Genomic DNA, 20,410 nt, shown 5'->3' with positions numbered 1-20,410 from the left:
CTAGAGCTTGTCATGAGAATAAGCACAAGCTCTAAAACATCACATGGATAAGATCCAAATAACAACCAAGAAAGATGATGAATCAAACTCGAAAACGCAACAAGTGATCTATGCGAAATCCGTTTTCGATGAACTAGAACTTGTCATGAGAATAAGCACAAGCTCTAAAACATCACATGGATAAGGTCCAAATAACAACCAAGAAAGATGATACAAGGATGCAAAGGTTTGAGCTCTCTCCGAACGATACGATCGAGTTACTCACTCGAGAGCCCTCTTGATAGTACGGCAACTAAACTATAAACCGGTCTCCAACTACACTATGAGACCGGTGAGAAAGAAACCCTATCAAGAGCAAACCTTATACTTGCGCATTCCACTTGAGCTTGATGACGACGATCTTGACCTCAACAAGATGGAACGCCTTTCTTGCTTGTGTTTGCTTGACGAAGTCTTGTGGATTGCTCCCCCATAATCCAACATGGGAGAGCTTCTTCTTCGGCGCATCTTCACATAACCATGACCACCATGTGGATTGCAAGACTTAAGCAAAGGACCTCTTCGAGATGGCTCATCTTGAACTTGCACTTCATTTCTTCATTCTTCATCATGTTGATGTCTTGAAGTAACTCTAGGGCTCACTTCATCTTCATCTTCAAGACATACTTGACACTTGATATCCTTCATTAAATTCTTCTTATTGCAACCTTGAAGCCAACAAATGGTTCAATAATTGCCTATGGACAACTCCTACAAATATAACTCAATGCAAACATTAGTCCATAGGGATTGTCATTAATTACCAAAACCACACATGGGGGCTCCATGCACTTTCAATCTCCCCCATTTTGGTAATTGATGACAATCTCTTTGAGAGGGTTTATATAAGGAATTTAAGAAACAAACAAGTTGAATATATAGAGAAAACTCCCACATAATATATGCATGTGTGAATGATCTTGACTTTCATTGCATATATTGGCATTCAAAGCCTAGTGGAGTTTCCTCCAAATATTCAACTATGCAAAGCAACAAGATGCAATGCAATAAAGGCACATGCTTAAGCACAAAGCAAAGACATAACCAAATTCCCTTAAACCCTCCAAACTTCTCCCCCATTGGCACCAATTGCCGAAATGGGTGAAAAATTTAGAAGGCCAATATAGTGAGAGTTCCTCCATAGCGTGTGCATTTCTCATAATTTGAGTGGAATCAAATGCACATATCCAATTACGAATATTCGGAAGGAGTCACACCATAGATAGGATCAAAGATTGCAAAAAGATAACAAAGTCAAGAAGCTTCAACAAATGAAGCAAGCAACCAAATGAACCACAAAGAAGATACCAAAAGAAAGAAAGATATTATGATAAGATCAAGAAGATTGCTCTAAATAATATGAGGAAGCTCCCCAAGGTTTGTGCACAAAACAAGACAATTTGCATTGGAGTATAAAGTGCACAAACATGGAATCATCACTCCCATAATATCATTCAAAAACAAAATATACCAAGTGAATCAAACTCTAATGATCACCAAAAGATAGTGCTCTAAATTAAATGAGGAAGCTCCCCAAGGTACATGCATAAATTAAAATGTTGTATTTGAATACAATATGCATAACATGTAATCCTCACTCCCTCATTACCATTTAAAACACAAACATTTGGAATAGATCATAGATAGAGAAATAAGCTTAACACTTGCAACAAACAAATAGTTGAGCAACAAGTAAGAGGCACCATTATAAAAAGGCTCAACCAAGAGGATATGTGAAAGGCATGATAAAGCATATTATAAGACTATTACAAGGATGAGCAAAAAGCACCATCATAGTCTTCAATGAATTGTATTGCTTAGCATGACCAATCAACACGCAATAAATAAATAAGATATCAAAAGGAGATGTATCATCTCTTATGTGTATAAGTTTCTCTAAGTGGGCAATATCACAAAGATATTTATCCACAAAGAAACATGCACACATAAAATAGATACGCAAGAAAAATAGTATGATATCCAAGACGAAGTCATGCAATATACCAATAAGAATTTTTGCTTAATAGCATGGCCAAAGGCTCAATTTTATCTTATTGTACATTCATGAACTTCAACCACAAACAACTAAAATACATCACAAATATCAACAAGGGATAGAAGATAGTTGGGATGCATTTGAGAAAGGCAACAAGTATCACAAACGGGGATACCAAAAGAAGTAACTAAATTTGCACTTTCATCTATATTGCGCATGTGAGAGCCTTGAGGAATTGATATGCAACAAAATTGCTAGATAGGCATAGTTGGGATGGATGAATCATGAGCATTATTTAAATACTTCCCAACAAATGCACTCATCTCAAATTACTCACATTCACAATAAAGAGGTTTCATTAAGACTTTTGCAAGAAGCACAATATTTGCAAATCAAGAGATTCATGCCAAGATGCAACCATAAGGTTGGATACAACAAAAGTATGCATGAGAAGATACTTGTTACCAAGATAGCATTGGTGTGGATGTAGTAGATATGTGTTCGTTGATCATCCTATCTTGCCTCACGTTACCATTGAGTCACCACTTCTTTCCAAGAGTGAGACAAGCATTCAATGCATATCGATTGTACCTAACACACAGGTAAGTAAAAATGGTCCCCAAACTAATTGGGTCCGAAGTAGTTAGACACACTACAACATATAGGACAAACTCCACAATACTATGTGCATATAGATATGAAATTGAATTTCATGCACATCTTAGCCAAATTAGGATTTGATGGAGTTTACCCTATATATTGGATCAAAGAAAGTAACACATGCCATAAGATAGACATAAATTAAAGATGCATGCACAATACTTTCAAGAACCAAAGGAAGATATAATTTGGACAAAACACCAAATAAATCAAGAGACAATGGTTGTCCAAATTATATCAAAGAATCAAATCAACACAAGATTGACTCCAACGAATTATCTCATTATAAGAAGCTAATTAAACCTAAACACAAAGGAATGAGATAACCAACTCCCAAGAGAGCAAGGTTCCAACAAATAAACCAAACCCTCGAATTTTTTTATGGTGGCACAAAGTACCAAAAAAATTTATGTCTCCCAAAACCAAATTTTTGATAATGATCAAGAGAAGTTTAAGCATTATAACAAATATAGGAGAGCTCCCCCAAGATTAGTGCATTATCTAGGATTTTGCATATGAATACAAAATGCACAAAACAAGGATCATCACGCTACATATATTCTAAGAAAGTTTGAATAGACAAATTAGATCCATAAGATGCAAGGAAGACACATGGGAGTAAAAGCACAACACATTCATGGCAATAAATAAGGCAATTTAAACACAAGAGCCAATGTATATATGATCAATAAATATCTACCTCATAATTTATTACCACTTGTCCTAGGACAAGAGGTATTAGGAAATATTTCCCGGTGGTAGTTTGTAAGTATACATAAGATCATATTTACAATGAATAAAGCATATGGTAAAAGATAAGAGTTAACCATCATGCAAAGGGAGTTTCTTGATAGCTTCAATTAGTCATACCAACATGCAAAGCAATTAATAGTATTCATACCAACATGCAAAGCAATTAATAGTATTCATACCAACATAGTATGACTTGAAGCATATGGTTTTCCAAAAAATGTATTGAGGGACACATTGTGAAAAACCAAGTCAAGAAAAACTTTCACAAATACGATCCACAAAGATATTAGCAATGAAGCCATTTAAGCAAATTGGAACTTGTTTGAGAAAACATGTCACATATGGGAGATAATTTACAATATCAATTCTATGTGACACAACCTCAAATGTTCACATTTCCTAGGCTTGTAATAAGCACAAAACTTATTACTCCCCCATAATGTGATAAATAATATATTTTCACAAGAGGCAAATAAGATCCAACTAGAGATATTAATGGACATTGGAATTTGAATTTCTCACGAAGATGACATACCACATAGAGACTAGATAATCTTGCAATATCAATTCTAAGTGATATTCCTCATGTACACACATTGTAAGGATCATGAAATTCTCAAAGGAATATCACTCCCCCAAAACGGGATAGTCCATTAATCTCTCATAAGAGCCAAATACGATACAACAAGATGCAAAGAGGCTCCAACACTAACACAAGTACACGGTGTGCAACCCAACATACATAGACTTGATTTCTCAAGAAAAACAAGTAGGAAGCACAACATATACAAACACATGTTAGGAACAAAACTAACACATGCAAAGGGGCGAGTAACTTTCAATATAAATGAGTTGAGAACATGTTACCACAAGGAGGAACATTGGATATATGATAGTAGCAAGATAATCAAAAGACTTGGATTGATATAATATAAATGATGAATATCCCTTAATTCTTCATGATGTAGCCAAATCTCCAATGCCCTCCAACAAGCACCTATTGATCAAATTTTGGATTGTTGGTCCCCAACTAAGTTGGGTCCTAAGAGGTTAGTCACAATAGGCTTGGCAACCCAAATGGTTCTTTTCTTGACACCACTTTGAGCACCAACATATTTGGAAAACACATTGCCACCCTCATCCTTACGAAGATAATAAACATCATCAATGGTGATAGAGTTGGATGAGGTACCAATAGTGCACAAGGAGGAGATGTGGCCCTTCTCACGGCATATGTAGCAAGTTATTTTCTTCTCCTTCTTCTCACTAGGTTTCTCCACAATGGGAGCATTGGCTTGTTTCTTCTTGGGAAGTGGTATTTCTTCAACTTGAGGTTGAATATGAGTTTGAGCTTGAGGCCGCTTCCCTTTTTGCTTCTTCTTCAAAGGGCAAGATCTAACATGGTGCCCTTCAATTTTGCACTTGAAGCAAACAATCTTGGCCGGGTCTTTGACTTGTACTTGGCCCTTGTTGTTGTTGGACTTTTTCTTGTTGTTGGATTTGAATCCAAGTCCACTCTTGTCATTGGGGGATTGTTGCACACTTAACATCGTGTCAAGTTTGCATTTCCCTTCATGACTCTTTACCAAGTCATTCTTCAAAGAAGTGACTTGGGCCTTGAGCTCTTTGATTTCCTCTACATGGTTAGTAACAACACAAGTACTAGAGGAAGTAGAATCTTCATTGTTAGAGCAACAAGGCAAGGAAGATAATTCATCACAAGATTTAGCAATATTATGAGTGGATGAATTACTAGGACTAGCACATGGCAATATAGCATTTTGAGTAGTAGTGCTAGTATCCACATGAGGCTCACAAGGTGTTGCCTTAGATATGATAGCCTCATGAGCTAACTTTAGCCTATCATGAGAGGCTAGAAGATCCTCATGGGAGCGAGAAAGCTTTCCATGATTTTCTTCCAATTTCCCATAATTGCAAGTTAGCAAATCAAGTTGAGCCCTTAGCTCAACATTCTCCTTCAAGATAGATGCTTCACAAGAAGTAGAGTTAGTAGCACAAGCATCATTATTAGTAGTAATAGGAGAAGGCAAGTTGGCATGCTTTTTTAGATAAGAAGCTTTAAGTTGCTCATGCGACTCGGTGAGTTTGGCGAGCGCACTCTCAATGACCCTTGAGCCCTTTTTGAGTTGCTCAAAATCCTCAAGGAGTTTAGCATTAACAAACACAAGCTTATCATTTTTTAGCTTTAGTTCATTTGCCATCTCAAGAGCTCTATCATGGTTTTCCTTTTCTCTAGACAATTCTAGAGCAAAGGTATCCTCAAGAGCTTCCTTGATGGTTTGTTCTTCTTCAAGTTCATTCTTTAATGATGCTACATCATCGGCATACTCTCGTTCAAGAGCACCTTTTTTATCAATGGTGTTCTCATGCATCCAAATAAGTTTTTGGCTCTCAATAGCGGTAGTCAAGATTTCAAAGAAGTGAGTGCTAGCAATTTTATCTTTGCAAATAACCTTGAATACGCTCTTACCCTTATCGCGTAGAGAGACAACCCAATCCTCTTCTTCATATTCATCCTCATCCTTATCACCACGAGACATATTAGGTTCCATGGTAGGAGGTACCGTGGAACCCTTGACCATAAGGCATATATGAGGACCGTGAGATAAAGATGAGGAGTTACTTGAGGCTCCTTTCAAGATCTTGTCTTGACCAATAGAATCTTTGGTTTCCTCTACATTGTTAGACACACAACAACTAGAGGAAATAGAAGCATTTTTATCATGGCCACAAGACAATGCAAGCATATCATCATTAGATTTATTCAAGCAACTTACACATGATATGCAAGGACTATCAACACAAGCATGTAAATCATTTCTAGTGCTAGATGTGTTTGAGTCCGTAGATGAAGCATTGCAATGAGATAGAGATGAAGAATCATCAATAGTAAGCTCAATATCAACATTGCAATTTTCATCACCACTCACAATATCATTACCTTGTGTCTTGACACACTTTGGTGAAGTGGAAGAAGATGAGACCTCATCACGGCCGGAAGTGGAAGCAATACAATCATCCTTAATAATATTGGACACATCATATTTATCTTGAATCTTTGTCCATAACTCATGAGCGCTCCAAAAGGCAAGTATGGAAAGAGACCTACATCTCTCAAAGCATTCATAAGAACATAAGAAGCTTGAGAATTGAGATATAAATTTTTCTCATCCTCTAACGATAGATTTTGTGAATCCATAGGAGGAGAAAAACCTATATCTACAATTTTCTCCATATGAGGGTCATCTGTCCCGAAAATGACTAAGCATGCAAATTTTCCAAACATCATAATTTGTGCCATCTAATATAAGAGTGTTATCATGCACTAATCCTCTAGCCGACATCTTTACTCTCAAGGCGGTGAAGCCTAAGAATGAGAGACCTTGCTCTGATACCAATTGAAAGGACACGGATGTCGCCTAGAGGGGGGTGAATAGGCGATTTAAAACTTTTACGAGATGGGCTTAACAAATGCGGAATAAAACTAGCGTTTACTTTGTCAATCCCAAAGCCTATATACTATGGTTCACCTATGTGCACCAACAACTTATTCTAAGCAAGAGTTCACCTATGTGCACCAACAACTTATGCTAAGCAATACAAGCAAGTATGTGATAGCAAGATATATATAACTTCAAGCACGATGGCTATCACAAGGTAAAGTGCATCAGTAAAGAGCTCGGGTATAGGGATAACCGAGGCACGCGGGAGACGATGATTTATCCCGGAGTTCACACTCTTGCGAGTGCTAATCTCCGGTGGAGAGGTGCGGTTGCTTAGTGCTCCCGAACGCCACAAGAGGCTCACCTTGAGGTGTGGTTGCTCGATGCACACCAACGCCACAAAGGCCTCACCCCAAGATGCGGTACTCACACCACACACCGAACGCCACGAAGGCGCCTCACCTAAATCTCCGGTGACCCTCGCCACAAAGGCCTAGGTCACGGTTCCACTAAGGGATTTCCTTCGAGGCGGAAACCGGGCCTTACACAAAGCTTGGGGCACGCATCCACAACTTAATTGGAGGCTCCCAAGAAATCGCCACAAAGGCCTCAAATCCGTCTAGGGTTCCAAGAACCCAAGAGTAACAACTTTCTTGCTTTCACTTCCACGAATCACCGTGGAGAACTCGAACCGATGCACCAAATGCAATGGCAAGAACACCACAAAGATGCTCAAGTCCTTCTCTCTCAAATTCCAACAAAGCTACAAAAGCTATTGGGGAATAAGAGAGGAAGAACAAAGGAATTCACAAAGAACACCAAGATCAAGATCTAGAGAGTTCCACTCACAAAGAGATGGATTTGATTGGTAGAAGTGTAGATCTAGATCTCCTCTCTCTTTTCCCTCAAATGGGGGCAAGAATCATGGAGGGATAGAGAGATAGGGCAAGCTTCTCAAGAACAACAATGGAGGAGAGAGAGAGAGTAGACGAAGCAACAGCCCAAGGAGGAAGAAGGGGGGTATTTATACCCCCCAAGTAAATCGAGCCGTTGGGCAAAACCAGGGCCGGATAATCCGGCCTAAGTAAGGGCCGGATAATCCGCCCCCCCCCCCCGGAAAATCCGGCCTCAGGGACAAAACCTGGTAAAAATCCGGCCAAAAGTCCGGCCCCTATCCAGAGCTGTTTTTCGTCTGGTCCTTAGCCAATTTCGAGGGCGCCTGATATTTCCGAAATATCCGGCCCGGATAATCCGGCCCGGATTTTCCGCCCCCCTGAAAACTGGCAGAGACAGCAAATAGAAATGGGCATAACTTTTGCATCCGGACTCCGATTTCGATGATCTTGGGCTCGTTGAAATCACAACAACGAGCTCTACAACAATATGCATAGAAACATCATAGTCCAGCAAAGGAGGATAGAAAAAAATGATGAAAGGTTTGACCTATCTCAAAAAGACATACCGGTAAAACCTCCAATCTAGAAAATGCAACAAGTTGCCCATGGAAAAACCATTCTCAATGAACTAGAGCTTGTCATGAGAATAAGCACAAGCTCTAAAACATCACATGGATAAGATCCAAATAACAACCAAGAAAGATGATGAATCAAACTCGAAAATGCAACAAGTGATCTATGCGAAATCCGTTTTCGATGAACTAGAACTTGTCATGAGAATAAGCACAAGCTCTAAAACATCACATGGATAAGGTCCAAATAACAACCAAGAAAGATGATGCAAGGATGCAAAGGTTTGAGCTCTCTCCGAACGATACGATCGAGTTACTCACTCGAGAGCCCTCTTGATAGTACGGCAACTAAACTATAAACCGGTCTCCAACTACACTATGAGACCGGTGAGAAAGAAACCCTATCAAAAGCAAACCTTATACTTGCGCATTGCACTTGAGCTTGATGACGACGATCTTGACCTCAACAAGATGGAACGCCTTTCTTGCTTGTGTTTGCTTGACGAAGTCTTGTGGATTGCTCCCCCATAATCCACCATGGGAGAGCTTCTTCTTCGGCGCATCTTCACATAACCATGACCACCATGTGGATTGCAAGACTTAAGCAAAGGACCTCTTCGAGATGGCTCATCTTGAACTTGCACTTCATTTCTTCATTCTTCATCATGTTGATGTCTTGAAGTAACTCTAGGGCTCACTTCATCTTCATCTTCAAGACATACTTGACACTTGATATCCTTCATTAAATTCTTCTTATTGCAACCTTGAAGCCAACAAATGGTTCAAGAATTGCCTATGGAAAACTCCTACAAATATAACTCAATGCAAACATTAGTCCATAGGGATTGTCATTAATTACCAAAACCACACATGGGGGCTCCATGCACTTTCACAACCTCACTGTTACATTGGGGCAAAGTATCTTGATTGTGTTGTGCAGGTTCCACGTTGGCGCCAGTTTCACTGGTGATGCGCCGCACTACACTCCTCCAGCAACAACCTTCACGTGCTTCTTGGCTCCTACTGGTTCGATAACCTTGGTTTTTTTCTGAGGGAAAACTTGCTTCTGTGCGCATCACACCTTCCTCTTGGGGTTCCCAACGGACATGTACATCTACGCGCATCAAGCTCTTTTTCTGGCGCCGTTGCCGGGGAGATCAAGACACGCTGCAAGGGGAGTCTCCACATCCAATCTCTTTACTTTGTTTTTGTCTTGCTTTACTTTATTTTATTTACTGTCTTGTTTGCTTCATATTAAAAAACACAAAAAAAACTTTAGTTGTTTTACTTTCTGTCTTATTTACTTTCTCTATATCAAAACACAAAAAAATTAGCTACTTGCATTTACTTTATTTTGTTATCATGACTAGTCCTGTAGCTGTTGCTCTATCACCTGAGGAATCGATCTTTACTTTTAAACAAGGAGGTGAGGAGAGTTTTAAAGAAGCTTGGTTTAGAATTTTTTATTCTTATAGTAAAACTGAACCTAAAATGCCTCTAAGTTTGCTTCTTAGTAGCTTTTATTTTGGGCTTATTCTTTGCTATAGATATGCCTTAGATGCTGTAGTGGGAGGAGATTTCCTTCACTGTGATGGGGATCAAGCTTTTAATGCCATAAAAAATTGGTTACATCGTCTAGCTCAGCTAATAACTTTGATTCATCTCTTGCTAGCATTCATAATAGATTAAACACTCTCGAAATAAATATATCTTGTTTAAAAGAAGGGTACAACCAGATTCGCGAATATTATGATTATGTTCCATTTAAGCTTTGAACCTTCAATGTGGGTGCCTACTATTAAAGTTACCATTTGTGGTGAAATTTTTTATGCCCGCTGTGATATTATGTCTGAGTTCTGCCTTATGCCTAAAAGTATTTATGAATCTTTGACACTTTGGGAACTTAATGAAGGAGGAGAAGGAATAATTCTTACTGATAACTCTGTTATAATTCCTAAGGGAATAGCTGAAGGCGTGTTCACAATCTTTCTTGGAAGAACGGTATCCACTGATTATCTCGTTATTGAATGTGTAGGGACAGGACAAATCACACTTGGAAGATCCCTGCTGAAACTCATGGGAGCAATCATAGATGTGGGGAAAGGCACTCTAAATTTTACCTCTACACCCGGATGCGGTCATGTATTCCCTAAACCAAAGAGTAAGAAGGGTAGGCTCAAAGCCTCTGGTAAGAATGTTAATGCTTCACCTCTTGAAAATACTTCATTTGCACTTTCTGCGCCTAGCTGAAAGGCGTTAAAGAAAAGCACTTCTTGGGAGATAACCCAAGTTTCATTTTATTTACTGTATTGTTGAGTCTTGGAAGTTGTTTACTACTGTAGCAACCTCTCCTTATCATGTTTTTGTGCCAAGTAAAGTTTTTATGTTAAAGTTGATGCTAGATTTGGATCGCTGCGCAGAAACAGCATTGCTGTCTGTCATGAATTCGTACAGATCTCCCTGTAGAAAAATCAAAAAAAATTGCATATTTACGAGCGTGATCCTCATATATGTACGCAACTTTCATTAGTTTTGAGTTTTTCCATTTGAGCAAGTTAAGTGCCCCTGCCAAATTCGTCTTTACGAACTGTTCTGTTTTTGACAGATTCTGCCTTTTGTTTCGCATTGCCGCTCTTGCTATGTTGAATGAGTTTCTTTGTTCCATTAACTTTCAGAAGCTTTGTGCAATGTCCAAAAGTGTTAAGAATGATTTTGTCACCTCTGAATATGTGAATTTTTAATTATGCACTAACCCTCTAATGAGTTTGCTTGAAGTTTGGTGTGGAGGAAGTTTTCAAGGGTCAAGAGAAGAGGATGATATACTATGATCAAGAAGAATGAAAGGTCTAAGCTTGAGGATGCCCCGGTGGTTCATCCCTGCATATTTTAAGAAGACTCAAGCATCTAATCTTGGGGATGCCCAAGGCATCCCCTTCTTCATCGACAACATTATCAGGTCACTTCTAGTGAAACTATATTTTTATTCCATCACATCTTATGGGAGCGTCGGTTTGCTTTTATTTTTGTTTTGGTTTGAATAAAGTTGGATCCCATCATTCTTATATTGGAGATATTACGCTCCGCTTTTTTCATATGGAACACTTGTGTTCTTAGTTGTGCTTTAATGTTCATGGCGAAGACTGAAATTGCTTCGTTAAATTGCTATTTGGTTGGAATCAGAAAATGCTGCATATGGTTTGGAATAACTTGGCAATTGTTTGAGCTCTCATAGATCATGTTTAAGCTCTTGCATCATGTAGTTTAATCTATTAATGGAGAACTACCATAGAGCTTGTTTAATTTGGTTTGCATGATTGGTCTCTCTAAGTCTAGATATTTTCGGGTAAAGTGTTTGAACAACAAGGAAGACAATGTAGAGCCTTATAATGCTTGCAATATGTTCTTGTGTAAGTTTTGCTGTACCTGTTCATACTTGTGTTTGCTTCAAACAACCTTGCTAGCCCAAACCTTGTACTGAGAGGAAATGCTTCTCGTGCATCCAAACATACCTTGAGCCAAAACCCATGCCATTTGTGTCCACCATATCTACCAACTATGTGGTATTCTTCTGCCATTCCAAAGTAAATTACTTGAGTGCTACCTTTAAAATTTCATTCCTTTATCTTTGCAATATATAGCTCATGGGACAAATAGCTTAAAAACTATTGTGGTGATGAATATGTAGTTATGTGTCTTAATTCTTATAAGTTGCTTGTTGAGCGGTAACCATGTTTCTGGGGACGCCATCAACTTTTTACCTTTGTTGGATATCATGTGAGATGATATGCATGTTCGTCTTGCCTGAAGTAAGTGCGATTTCATGATCAAATGGTTTGAGTATGCATATGTTAGAGAAGAACATTGGGCAGCCAACTAAAGCCATGTATCATGGTGGAAGTTTCAGTTTGGACATACAACCTCAATCTCTTATGAGAATATTATTTGTTGTTGAATGCTTAAGCATTAAAAGAGGAGTCCATTATCTGTTGTCTATGTTGTCCCGATATGGATGTCTAAGTTGAGAATAATCAAAAGCGAGAAATCCAATGCGTGCTTTCTCCTTGGACCTTTGTACAGGCGGCATAGAGGTACCCCTTTGTGACACTTGGTTGAAACATATGTCATGTGATGATAATCCGTGTTATCCGAGCTGATTAGGACAAGGTGCGAGCACTATTAGTACTCTATGCATGAGACTTGCAACTTGTAGGAAGTATTATGCATAGCACATATGAATTATTACTACCGTTGACAAAATTGTTTCTATGTTTTTAAAACAAAAGCTCTAGCACAAAAATAGTAATCCATGCTTCCTTCTGCGAAGGGCCATTCTTTTACCTTCTGTTGAGTCAGTTTACCCACTTCTTTCTATCTTAGAAGCAAACACTTGTGTTAACTGTGTGCATTGATTCTTACATGTTTACTTATTGCACTTGTTATATTACTCTATGTTGACAAATATCCATGAGATATACATGTTACAAGTTAAAAGCAATTGCTGAAACTTCATCATCCTTTGTGTTGCTTCAATGCATTCTACTATGAATTTATTGCTTATGAGTTAGCTCTTATGCAAGTCTTGTTGATACTTGTCTTGAAAGTACTATTCATGAAAAGTTTTGCTATGTGATTCATTTGTTTAGTCATTATCTTTGTTAGCAATCTTTTGTTCAGATCACTCCATTCATCTCATATGCTTTACAATAATGTTGATCAAGATTATGTTGGTAGCATGTCACTTCAGAAATTATTTGTGTTATCGTTTACCTACTCGGGGACGAGTAGGAACTAAGCTTGGGGATGCTTGATACGTCTCAAACGTATCTATAATTTCTTATGTTCCATGCTACTTTTATAACAATACTTGAATGTTTTATACATACTTTACAACATTATTATACATTTTCCGGCACTAACCTATTAACAAGATGCCGAAGCGCTAGTTGCTGTTTTCTGCTGTTTTGGTTTCAGAAATCCTAGTAAGGAATTATTCTCGGAATTGGACGAAATCAACGCCCCAGGTCCTATTTTTACACGAAGCTTCCAGAAGACCGAGGGGGAAAGGAAGTGGGGCCACGAGGCGCCGACACAATAGGGCGGCGCGGCCCAAGCCCTGGCCGCGCTGGCCTGTTGTGTGGGGCCCTCGTGTGGCCCCCTGACCTACCCTTCCGCCTACATATAGCCTTCGTCGCGAATACCCCGTACCGAGAGCTACGATACGGAAAACCTTCCGGAGACGCCGCCGCCAATCCCATCTCGGGGGATTCGAGAGATCGCCTCCGGCACCCTGCCGGAGAGGGGAATCATCACCGGAGGGGCTCTACATCATCATGCCCGCCTCCGGATTGATGCGTGAGTAGTTCATCCTTGGACTATGGGTCCATAGCAATAGCTAGATGGTTGTCTTCTCCGCATGTGCTATCATTGTTTAGATCTTGTGAGCTGCCTAACAGGATCAAGATCATCTATTTGTAATGTCATACGTCTCCAACGTATCTATAATTTCTGATGTTCCATGCTTGTTTTATGACAATACCTACATGTTTTGTTCACACTTTATATCGTTTTGATGCATTTTCCGGAACTAACCTATTGACGAGATGCCGAAGTGACAGTTCCTGTTTTCTGCTGTTTTTGGTTTCAGAAATCCTAGTAAGGAAATATTCTCGGAATCGGACGAAATCAACGCCCAAGATCTTATTTTTCCCGGGAGCTTCCGAACACCGGAGAGAGACCGTAGGGGAGCCTGGGGGGCCCAGACCACAGGGCGGCGCGGCCAAGGGCCTGGGCGCGCCCCCCTATGGTGTGGCCCCACCAGGGCTCCACCGACATCGATTCTTCGCCTATAAGAAGCCCCCTGACCTAAATCTTCGATACGAATAGGCCACGGTACGAGAAAATTTCCAGAGCCGCCGCCATCCCGAAGCCAAGATCTGGGGGACAGGAGTCTCTGTTCCGGCACGCCGCCGGGACGGGGAAGTGTTCCCAGAAGGCTCCTCCATCGACACCACCGCCATCTTCATCACCGCTGCTGTCTCCCATGAGGAGGGAGTAGTTCTCCATCGAGGCTAAGGGCTGTACTGGTAGCTATGTGGTTAATCTCTCTCCTATGTACTTCAATACAATGATCTCATGAGCTTCCTTACATGATTGAGATCCATATGATGAGTTTTGTATCGCTACTAGTTATGTGCTACTCATGTGATGTTATTAAAGTAGTCTATTCCTCCTGCATGGTGTAAAGGTGCTAGTGTGTGCACCGTGTGGTTCTTGTCATAGGCTATGATCATGATCTCTTGTAGGTTGTGGAGTTAATTGTCATTATGATAGTATTGATGTGATCTATTCCTCCTTTCATAGCGTAATGTGGACAGTGTGTATGCTATGTTAGTTCTTGGTTTATTTTGCAATGATCTATTATGCTCTAAGGTTATTTAAATATGAACATCGAATGTTGTGGAGCTTGTTAACTCCGGCATTGAGGTGCTCTTGTAGCCCTACACAACGAATGGTGTTTGTCATCCAACAAAAGAGTGTATGTAGCACAAATGAGAGAAGTTATTATTTATTATGCGATCAATGTTGAGAGTGTCCACTAGTGAAAGTATGATCCCTAGGCCTTGTTTCCAATACCGCAAACACCGCTTATTTATCGTTCCGTTGCATGTTTACTCGCTGCCATATTTTATTCAGAATGCTATTACCACTCATATACATCCATACTACTTGTATTTTACTATCTCTTCGCCGAACTAGTGCACCTATACATCTGACAAGTGTATTAGGTGTTTTGGGGACACAAGAGACTTCTTGTATCGTGATTGCAGGGTTGCTTGAGAGGAATATCTTTGACCTCTTCCTCCCTGAGTTCGATAAACCTTGGGTGATCCACTTAAGGGAAAACTTGCTGCTGTTCTACAAACCTCTGCTCTTGGAGGCCCAACACTGCCTACAGGAAAAGAAGCGTGAGTAGACATCATAATGCTACATGTTTTGTTTGGTGGGATCCGATGAATCTAGAATACTATGTTAAGTTGATTATCAATCTATCATATATGTGTTGTTTATGTTCTTGCATGCTCTCCGTTGCTAGTAGAGGCTCTGGCCAAGTTGATACTTGTAACTCCAAGAGGGAGTAATTATGCTCGATAGTGGGTTTATGCCTCCATTGAATCTGGAACGATGCGATGAAAGTTCTAAGGTTGTGGATGTGCTCGTTGCTACTAGGGATAAAACATTGATGCTTTGTCTAAGGATATTTGTGTTGATTACATTACGCACCATACTTAATGCAATTATCTGTTGTTTACAACTTAATACTCGGAGGGGGTGCGGATGCTAAGCCGAAGGTGGATTATTTAGGCATAGATGCATGCTCGGATAGCGGTCTATGTACTTTGTCGTAATGCCCTGATTAAATCACATAGTAATCATCGTTGATATGTATTGAATCTTGATTTGTCAATTGCCCACCTGTAATTTGTTCACCCAAGCATGCTAGTTATCTTATTGGAGAGACACCACTAGTGAACTGTGGACCCCGGTCCATTCTTTTACATCTGAATACATTCTACTGCAATCATTGTTTTTACTGTTCTTTGCAAACAAACACCATCTTCCACTCGATATGTTTAATCCTTTGTTTTCAGCAAGCCGGTGAGATTGACAACCTCACTGTTACGTTGGGGCAAAGTATATTGATTGTGTTGTGCAGGTTCCACGTTGGCGCCGGTTTCACCGGTGTTGCGCCGCACTACACTCCTCCACCAACAACCTTCACGTGCTTCTTGGCTCCTACTGATTCGATAACCTTGGTTTCTTTCTGAGGGAAAACTTGCTGCTGTGCGCATCACACCTTCCTCTTGGGGTTCCCAACAGACGTGTATATCTACGCGCATCAGTGAACCTATGCTAATGCACCGCCCTTCCTAGGACTAATACATACTTGTGATTATACCCCTTGCAAGCATCCGCAAATATAAGAAAGTAATTAAGATAAATCTAACCACAGCCTTAAACTCTAAGATCCTGCTATCCCTCCTGCATCGATATACTAACGGGGTTTCAGGTTGCTGTCACCCCGGCAACCCCACAATTAGCAAACGAATACAAGATGCACTCCCCTAGGCCCATAAAGGTGAAGTGTCATGTAGTCGACGTTCACATGACACCACTAGAAGAATAACACCACAACTTAAATATCAAACCATTAAATATTACTCAACATAGTTCACTACTAACATTTAGACTTCACCCATGTCCTCAAGAACTAAACGAACTACTCACGAGACATCATATGAAACATAATCAGAGGTGATATGATGATGAATAACAATCTGAACATAAACCTTGGTTCAATGGTTTCACTCAATAGCATCAATAACAAGTATTAATCGACACCGAGAAAGTTTCCCCTATCAAATAATCAAGATTTAACCCTAGATGTTACAGCGGTGACGAGATGCAGCGGTGGAGATGGCGCTGTAGATGGTGGAGATGATGATGATGATGATCCCAATGATGTCCAGCTCGATGACGGTGGCGATGGCGACGATTTCCCCCTCCGGGAGGGAATTTCCCCGGCGGATTCCTGCCCGCCGGAGAGCTCTTTTCTCTCTGGTGTCTCTCCGCCCCGCAGAGGCGGCTATGTCTATTCTCCGTATCCCCCAGTGCCTTAGGTTTTCGGGACGAAGAAGTATGCGAAGGAGAGGCGGCCGAAGGGGCTGTGGGCCCCCTCCCCACAAGGCGGCGCGGCCAGGCCTGGGCCCGCGCCGGCCTATGGGGGTGGGGGCCATGGCGGCCCTCCTCGGTCCCTCCTTTTGGGTGGCTTCGTCTTCTGGAAAAATAGGATGTTCTGTATAATTTTCGTCAATTGTTGATCTTCAGAAATATGGTGTCCTGACGGTGCTTTTTCCAGCAGAATCCTGACTCCGGTGAATAATTCTCCAATAATCATGAAACATGCAAAATAGGTGAAATAACATAAGTATCATCTCTAAATATGAAATATATCAATGAATAACATCAATTTATGATATAAAATAGTGATGCAAAATGGACGTATCAACGCTCCACCCATATTCCTTGCTCGCGCGACGAGCCACCAAAGATCTTCGGTCTCCAGGTAGGGCGCCTCTGTCACGCCTTCATCCCTTAGCCCCCGTCTCACATCTCGTTTGTGCCCAACCGCTCCCATGCAGGCGCGGGACCGGCGATGACGATGACAGGTGTGTGCCAGGCGGCGCCGTTGTGAGCACGGGGGCCTGCAAACCTGCGAGGACCAGCGCCCGCTGGTGGTGGACCGTGGTAGGAGTCAGAATCATGGATGCGCTGAGGCTTCAAAGGATGGGGCTGAGGGGCTTCATGGGAATGGCGGCGGGACGAGGCCGATGCTACCAGCGGTGAGATGTGGTGCTGCCGGCGCTGAGACATGGTACTGCCACAACATGGCGGCGATGCTACCAATGAATAGCTGCGTGGCTTTAAAGGAAGGGTGGCGAGAGCTGCTGTCGACGACATGTGAAATTGCTACCAACCATGGCCAACAATGCTGCCATCTCCAAGCGAAGTGCTACCAACCTCTAGGGGCGGTGTTGTCGGCGGTAGATTGCTAGCCACCGTGGCTAGTGGTGCTACTAGCGCCCGGCATCGGTGCTTCCTGTGGCAAGAGGTATTGCTACCAACTGTTGCTAGATGTGCTGCTAGCGACGGTGGCGAATCTGCCAGCGCCCGGTGGAGGTGCTACCAGTGCCCAGCGACAGTGTTGCAGGTGATTGGCTGGCGATGCTGTCGACGGCAAGCGGTGCTGCTACCAGCGTTAGGTGGAGTTGCTACTAGTCTGGGTCGACGGTGCTGCAACAGATTAGGACGGTGCTGCCAGCTGTCGGCAGCGAAGTGCTGGTCGACGGGCTTTGTAGGGGATACGAGCAACGAGATATGATGGGGTATTTTTGTTCTCGATCCGCTTTATTGGACGCCTCTGATCGGTCGGGCGGACGGCAGCGGAGGCGGGGGATTGGGGCTTCGAATCCCCGGGGACGCCCAGCCCTATCCTTTAGCATAACCATCCTGGAGAGCTCGAAAAATATACTCCAGAAGCCCCGATGAGTATATTTTTCGAATGATTTATGGCTTTGTATGGCAATTTCCCGTCCTAGACAGTGCATAGTTGCAGACACACAGTGTATGAGTATATTCACCAACCAAAAAGCTGATCAAAATTTCTATTAATTTACATGCAGACTTTACACAACAAATTCTGTCGTGCAGAGACGCAGGCTGTTCTAATCTTGCAATTCCAATCATACGGGCATCAAATATAAGAAGACTGATCTAAATATGTATGCCTTGGTCATCTCCAAATAGGCCTAAAACTGAGAAGAAGATATAACAGGATGGGCACCGCAAAACAAGAGACGACGAAAGCCAACCGCACCTCGCCGACTTTTTGCGCGAGTCAGCTAAAGGACAGCGACGCCGACGGGAAGAATCTTGTCGCCTTCCGCCGTTACGTGCTCCTCCCCTCCTCTGCATTGGCGTGGATCTCATCCGCCGAGCTCACACAGGGCACTGTTCGCCGCCGTCGTCCTTGGGGTCGCCGTTCTTTGGCTCGGCAGCGGCGGGCGGCGGGGCAACTACGTCGGCGCGGCAGAGCGGACACGTGGAATGGAGTCGCAGCCACGCGTCGACGCACGCCGCATGGAATCGATGCCCGCAGCGCGGGAGGAGCCGGGCCAGGTCGCCGTCCCGGAACTCCACGATGCACACCGCGCACTCCGCCTTCCCGCCGGCGGGGTCGTCGCTGCTCGAGTCGTACACGGACACGGGCAGCTGGTCGGGGTCGGTCAGGCGCCTGGACCCCCTCGGCGAGTTCGCCGGCGAACTGTCGGCCGACGACGACGCCTCCTCGTCGTTTCCGCCGCCGGGAGACAAGGAACCACGCTTCCCGGAGAAGAACCGCCAGAAGTAGAAGAAGATGAGGAGGATCATGAGCAGGTTGATGCTCACGAGGCAGGCCGTCAGCGCCGGGCCGTGCGGAGCCCAGTGCTTGGTCTTCTCCACCGCCGCCGCCACCGCGGTCGCAGGGCTCTGGGCCGTTGACATGGCGCCGCCTGATGCGAGAAGATGGCTTTGGAAACAGCGGACGACAGTTGCCAATGGTGTGGATAAAATAACCGAGACGTCAAGTTCGTTATTCAATCTGAAGAAGAAGAACACGAAAGAGGAAAGCTTGTCCAGAAGACCAAAAATGCAGGCTAGGAAAGGTAGCAAGCAAGAATAGAGGAAGAAGTATGAAAGTGGTGAAGGAAACTGAAGCACATGGGGGGTTTATAAAAGCGTGGAACGGCAGGCAACATCGGCCCTTGGTGTTTTGGAGGTACACAAACAATACGATGGTGATGAGTTTATTAGTATGCAAATGGTTTGACTGCTGTGTTTAATATGGTTACAACTGTAAGCTAGATCAGCCTTTACAACCCTGGAGTTTCTTGTTCAGTTTGTTGGAAAGTGATGCTAGCTAGGCAGACTTTGTTTAATTCTCAACTCTCTCGTAAAAAATATGATTTATGTTAATTTTTTGTACTCCTAAAAGATGGCCACTGAGCATGTTGGACCTTTTGCCTCCTGGTTCGATTTGGCGGTAAGTTGATATCTATGGTTGTCTCAGCAAGAGCTTTTCCCCGATTAGGGTCGACGTCGGTTAAGTAACTAATCAGCGGGAACACACTATCCTCTTATGTATTTTGTTCGAGAGGACTTCCTCCTAGAGCTGCTATGCCGACTTGGCTTTGATGCTTTTGCCGATCATCAATTTCCATACTGCTTATGACATCGACCTCGAGAATTCTAATCAATCGCATCCCGGGTACCAATAATTCATCAAAGAGGAATCTGCCAAGGCGACCCGTTTTCTCTTATGCTCTTTGATCTGGCTATTGATCCTCTTCATCGACTACTCTATATAACAACCGAGCCACGCCTCGAAGATTCATCAAGCTTAGAATCTCCATGTATGCTGATGAGGTGGTT

At 42.3% G+C, this 20,410-nt stretch overlaps 1 protein-coding gene across 1 annotated transcript; it reads right to left on the bottom strand.

Moving 5' to 3' along the window:
- Positions 1–18,663: 18,663 nt before the first annotated feature.
- On the bottom strand, positions 18,664–19,702 carry LOC124650546 (RING-H2 finger protein ATL39-like). Its single transcript, XM_047190058.1, has one exon. It carries the CDS (start codon positions 19,481–19,483, stop codon positions 18,938–18,940), a length of 546 nt encoding a protein of 181 aa, XP_047046014.1. The 5' UTR covers positions 19,484–19,702; the 3' UTR covers positions 18,664–18,937.
- Positions 19,703–20,410: the final 708 nt, after the last annotated feature.

The sequence above is a fragment of the Lolium rigidum genome, chromosome 4, assembly GCF_022539505.1.
Source record: "Lolium rigidum isolate FL_2022 chromosome 4, APGP_CSIRO_Lrig_0.1, whole genome shotgun sequence".
Lineage (NCBI taxonomy): Eukaryota > Viridiplantae > Streptophyta > Magnoliopsida > Poales > Poaceae > Lolium > Lolium rigidum.
This window is presented reverse-complemented; position numbering and strand designations above follow the sequence as displayed.